The 6,000-nt window shown below is 55.6% G+C and overlaps 1 protein-coding gene across 1 annotated transcript in view; it reads right to left on the reverse strand.

Annotated features, from left to right (window-relative positions):
* Positions 1 to 5,715, reverse strand: part of CACNG3 (calcium voltage-gated channel auxiliary subunit gamma 3) — an 88,944-nt gene extending 83,229 nt beyond the window's left edge. The window contains exon 1 of the mRNA XM_081965332.1: positions 5,250 to 5,715. Coding sequence (XP_081821458.1) covers positions 5,250 to 5,460 — 211 coding nt within the window. The 5' untranslated portion in view covers positions 5,461 to 5,715. The remainder of the gene's footprint in view (positions 1 to 5,249) is intronic.
* Between the last annotated feature and the right edge of the window lie 285 nt (positions 5,716 to 6,000).

Below are 6,000 nucleotides of genomic sequence, written 5' to 3' on the forward strand. Positions count from 1 at the left end.
CCAGACTTGGCAACTTGTGGACTTCAACTTGTGGACTTCAACTCCCAGAATTCCTCAACTAGCATGTTGAAGTTGAAGTCTTAAGTTTGGAGAGCCCTGCTTCTATACAGACAGCCGCACAGGGCACATGACTTAGGGATATCACCTAACCACTTCCACAGATGTCTCCAGCATGTAGTGGAACCCCGAGACATAATATTTCCAGGTCATGCTCTTCTTGCTACGCCTGGCTCTCACAGCCAGCAATTGTTCACAGACCCCTGCAGAACAGCAGTAGTATGTTGTAGTTGATGCAACCTCATTGGGGAAAAACCTGTGGCAAAGCTTCCTTCCTATCACCGATCTTAGGAATGAGGAGGGGAAAATGTCAGCTGCAGGGGGTTCTGCCTCCACCTGCCTGGCTGCTCTGGAGGCTCTGGGTGCCAGCACCAGCCCAGTTTGTTTATGGAAGCCCAGGTGAGCCGTGCAAAATTCTGGCCAGCTCCCAGCTCCCCCTCGCTCTCTTCCTTCCATCAGTACCGCTGCCCTGCTTTCTTCATTTTGCTGGAGGCAAACATGGCTTTCCAAGGACTGGTTCAGTGAACAAACCACGAAGCAAGCTGGAGTCTGAGGCAGAGAACAAGGGGAGGGGGCGCCACATCTTCTTGCGACAGCCACTTGTTTCAGCCCCCTGCCCTGTTGGCAACTGGGCTTTGCACTCCAGCCCCTGCCCTCACCAGCCCTTTCCAGCTGTCTTCTCTTGGCATTGTTCGGAGCACAGCTTCAGAGGCTACCTCAAAAGTTGGCAACCGTGTTACAGCCTACAATAGAAGAAGCACCACCCAGCGAGCCCAATGCTGGACCAATGTCCTTATCTGCAAAACAAGCTCCTGAGCATGGCTGGAACACCAGCAGCCTGCAGAGACTGCAATGCTCCCCTTGAGGCAGCTGCCTGGTCCCTGGCAGAGACCCCCAACAGATCAATGTGGCAGGGAAATCTTGTGGTGGGATGGACGGTGCCTGCCCCCCCCTGCCCATCTCCTTCAGGTGTTTGGGCGGGTCAGTGTGGGAGGCTGGGGCAGAGTCTGACTTGGGGCTCCATTGAGGGAGAGTTGCCAGAGCTGAGATGGAAAAGTTGGCTGCTGCTCTGGAGAACATTTGAAAGTGGTTCCTAAATGTGTGGGCTGAACGGACGAGGAAAACGTGGGAACACAAGAGACAAATCTCCTTTCATTCTATTTAATTTTAATTAAGAACATGTGCAAAACATTCTTTTTAGTCCCCACCCAACCACTGGGCAAAGGGAAAGGAGACAACTAAGAGAGCCAGTTTGGTATCGTGGTGAAGCTGCTGGCCTCGAATGCAGGAAGTGTTGAGTTCTAGTCCTGTCTTAGGCAGGCACTTTGGGTCACTCACTCTCTTTCAGGTCAACCCACCTCACAAGGTTGTTGTTGTGGGAAAAAATAAGAGGAAGAAGGAGTATTGGGTATGTTTACCACCTTGAGTTACTTATAAAGCAGTAAAGGCAGGATTAAAAAAATACAACCCATCAATGAATTAGAGCCAAAGCTGCCCTGTGTTAAGGCACTGATTTCCTCTGGACACTCCCAGCTGCTTCCCTGGGGAGCCTTAGACACCTCAGACTGCAAAAGGGCAGCTATTCGCTAGTCAGCAGCAAAGGTGGGTTTTCCGGTCTCGCCTTCCCGATATTTACTAGAGGCTCAGATTCCTGCCCCTCCCTCCAATCTGCTAGCCCCTGTTTCCACTGTTCCTCGTTCTCCTCTGAGTAACTCTAACCCCTGAAGCTCCCCCCTCCCACTCTTGGCACGTTGCCCTCCTAGGGCTGGGCTCTTCAGAAACAGCCCAGGCACAATTGCACATCGCCCCATTCATGGCTTGGAAACAGAATTCCCGCTGCAGAGATCTCTCCAGCGCCCCACATCCCACCCCAGCATCTGCTTCCACCCATTTCATGAGGCAGCCTCCCTTCCCACCCACCCCCCGGTTTCCTCCACAGAGGCACCCCTTCCTGCTCTTCTCAGACTCCTGGTGAAGGACTCAGCCCTGTCTCCAGCAGGCCGAACGCGAGAAGAGATTTGTTCCCAGTCATAAGCAAGTACCTATTTTGCCGATCAACAGCTGGCTTCCCAAGTGGCACAGACTCTCAGCACATCTGCAGTGCTGCCCATAAAGTCATTCAAGCCACATGGCACAAACAAGGCTCCATTCCATTTGGCTGGCTCCCTTCAGCCCCTTCTCTCCTCCCTTGGAAGCAGACAAGCCTCTCCATAGAACAGGGTTATATCCCCCACTGCAAAGTGCACAACATGGAGCCTGGTGCAACAGCCAGAAGCCCTTGGCAGCCAAGGCAGAGACAGACTGTGCTCCGTGGACCCAAGAAAAAGCCCTTGGAAGGAGGCAAACATTCCCGTCCAACTGCCTGGCCCGTCTCACCTGCTGCTCACCATGGAGGCCATTGCTTTGGATTCAGGCCCCACAGATGCCTCCCTCCTCCCTCTTGCCTAATGAGACCCAGGACTGTGTTAGAGCTGGTGCAGCAGGTGCGACGCAAAGGCGCTTAGGTAGAAAGAGATGTACTGGTGATCTCACAATGACCACGGTGCAGTGAGGTGTAGGGCTTGCAATAACAAATGTTGTTGGTAAGCGGCGGTGAAAAACGCAGCTGTATCCAAGGGACCAGTAAAGATCCACTTCTACTCCAAAGCATGAAAAGGGGGGGGGGGGAGAGAAACTGAGAAATGCACATACCCCCATTCTATAAGATAATGCTTGAGGTTTTGCAACTCAAACTTCAGCAATACACGAAAATGAAAATTGCCAGATGTCTGAGCCTTGTTCAGAAGGGACAGGGGCACCCGAGGCCCCATAGATAAAGCTGTGGGGACAGCAAGGGAATCATCACCCTGGAAGCAACAGATAGAATGGAAGGCAGAATAACTAAAAGGTCCAAAGTGGGGAAAAGGCTGTGCCTAGGTTGCAAATAAGCAGAATAAAGCATGAAAAATGCTGGGCTAGAAGCAATTGAAGTTAAGTTTTGTTGTGAGAAACCACAACAATCACAGATAGGCTGATGACTAGAGGAGAGGAAAAGCAATTGTTTTGCAGATGAAGAGAGTGCAAATGCCAGACTTTCCTGCTCAACATTAACAGGGGAAGGTGGAAAGCATGATGTCAACTCAAAAAGAAGGAATAATAACACACTTTATCTTTCCAGGCAACAAAAATTTACTGTAATGCTGACTGTAGCGCTGATATAGAGACATCTGCTATTTGTGAGAAAAACTACGATAGCTCTAGATCAAATATGGAACTGCAGAGACAACACACTGTCCATATATTGTCAGGGCTGAAGTTTCCCCTGTTGCAACATATGGCTCTGGAGCTGGATCATGAGAAAAGCCAAACAAAGAAAACCGATCCTTTGAACTGTGGTTCTGGAGAAAAGAATCAGGAATATGTTGGATGGCCAGAAGAAGAACAGGCAAGTCAATACCAGATGGCCAAGTAAAATCTCACTGCTCACCAGAAGAATGAATAATGATGCTAAAGCAGAAATATTTGGGCATATTATGCGAAGGCGAGAATCACAAAAGACTGTGATGCTTAGAAAAATGGAAGAGACCAGGCGGCTGATATTATGACCGATGGTGGGAGCAGAAGCTTTCAAGAACTCTAAGAAGTGGTTATGGGTGGACAGTCTTGAAGAAATGATGCTCATTGGGTCAACAAAGACTTGGAAGCAATTGAATTTACCCAAAAAATTCCCCCCCCACACACACACAAAGGGAGCAGGTGGGGCGGGGGGAGAAGGAGCTGGACAGAAGGTGGGACCCAGGTGAAGTAGACAGGTTCTATTAAGGATTCAGTTGAGTAAGAAAGCGACAAGTGGAATTGCCTTCTAACTCAATGGTGAGCCATTCTCATCTTCATTCACCCTGGACATGCTGAAGCATCTGGTGCATCTCTAAAGCAGGTTTGATATTCAGCTGGTTCTCTAAAGCTGCCCAGGGACTTTCATGCTTTGGCAAGGCACAAGGGACTGTCAGCTTCCCCTCCGTGTCTCCCCAGCTAGCCCCCTATCATGCTTCCTCCGCTGTCTGTGGTCTGAGTGCCACCCCCTCCCCAAACATTTCTCTCTTGGAACAAGAGCCACTTGCGAAAGGTGGTTAGAAGCTTCCATTTCACTGGAAACAGAGCCCAGTGGTCTCTGAATCCTGTGGTGTGGTCCATGGGGAAGGGGCTGCCTCCATAAGAGCCTATGAGAAGGAGCAGCCCTCTTCTCCCACCTTGATTCATGCTGCAGTTCCTGAGGTGTGGGTCTAGATGCATCACGTTCTCCTGCTGGGGTTTTTGGAAGACCAGTGGACAGAGGCAGGGCTGCTTCCCAGAGGGGGATGTACACAGGCAGGCATGCACACAGTACACACATATTGTACACACGCCTGGACAAACATGTTTCAAGGCTCAGCTTTGGGGTAGTTAAGGCTCACATCAGCTTCCTTTCTTCCCTCCCTCCCTCCCTCCCTTCTCAGGAAACCTGAGACAAAAGACTGCAACCTGCTTTGCCAGGAGCTTCGGAGGGAGGCACCAACCGGCCCAGAGGGGACTTGCTTCAGACCTGCAGACCTGCTGCTCCACCTCTTCGCGCGCTCTGCCTGTTGTCTGTGTGTGTGTGGTGCGTGTTTGCGTGTGGCTGTTAGGACTGTGAGATTTCAAGTAGGTAACATGCAGAGAAAGGAACCTCTGGCTTTCCCGCAGATAGGAGACGCCTATGGGGAGGACTGGGGAAGGAAGGAAGGAAGGAAGGAAGGAAGGAAGGAAGGAAGGAAGGAAGGAAGGAAGGAAGGAAGGAAGGAAGGAAGGAAGGATGGATGGATGGATGGATCTCTGGCTCACTGCATTTGCTCCACTATATCTCGCTCCCACAGCAGACTGGCACCAAGGAGGAGCTGTCCAGGAGCCAGGAGAAGTGGTCCCGTCCGTCCGCTGCCCGCCCTCCCCGCGGCTGCAGTGGCTACGAGCGCCCACCCAGCAAGCCTTGTCCGCACCCCGATAGGCAGCCTCCTTCGCGTGGCTTCGGGCTGATTTCGGCCGGACACGCGCGCGGGGGCAACAGGTGCAGCCCGGCCGGGAGCGCCCCCTCCGCTCCTGGCTCCGCCGGGGGATGCCGCCCGGGACCGCCTCGCCCGGAGGCCTCTCCCGCCCGGCGCCCCCCGGCCGAGCCGAGCCTCGGCCGCCCGCCTGCCTACCTTCCAGGCAGCAGGTCCGCCACAAGCCGGAGTGCGTCAGGACTTCCTCGTTCTTCCGGCTGGTGTCGTTGTCGCCGCTGGACTTGGTCCTGCAGACGCCGCGGGAGTAGAGCCAGTAGTCGGTGCCCACCGCGATGGTCATGAGGCTGAAGGCGGCGAAGGCGCCCAGGGTGGTGATCAGCATCTGGACGCCGCGCTCACACATCCTCATCGCCGCGCATGGCCCCGCGGGCGGGCGGGCGGGCAGCGGCCAGCCGGCCGGCCGAGCCAGGCTGCGCTCAGCTCCGAGCAGGCGCCGCGCCGGCGAGCCGCGGCCCCGCTGCGGACTCCCTGCCCGCCCGGCCCCGCTGGGACGGGGCGCGCGGCTGAGGAGCAGCCCGGCGCCGGAGCCCCATTCCCGGGCGCGCTCGGCGGCGGGAGGGAAGGCGAGGGCTCCGGCGAGCGCGGCGCGCGGTCTGCGTGTGCCGGAGCCAGCGCCAGCCCGCCCGAGCAGCAAGCGGCGAAGGGAGGCGGCGGCGGCGGCGCGGCTGGCGGGAGGAGGGAGGCAGGAAGCCCGTCACGGCGGCAGCCCCTCCCGCGCCAGCAGCCGGCCGGCCCCGGGAGCCCTGCGCAGGCGGCAGGCGGGGAGCGCTCCCGGCCGGAGGGTGCTGAAACGGACAGCTCCCGTCCGGCCCCAGCCTGGAGCCGCCGCCCCGCCCCTCCCGCCCCTCCCCTCCGCCGCCCCGGCTCGGCTTTACCGCTGGGGAAGGGG

This window comes from Natrix helvetica, assembly GCF_964273705.1.
Source record: "Natrix helvetica genome assembly, chromosome: 13".
In the NCBI taxonomy this organism is placed as follows: domain Eukaryota; kingdom Metazoa; phylum Chordata; class Lepidosauria; order Squamata; family Natricidae; genus Natrix; species Natrix helvetica.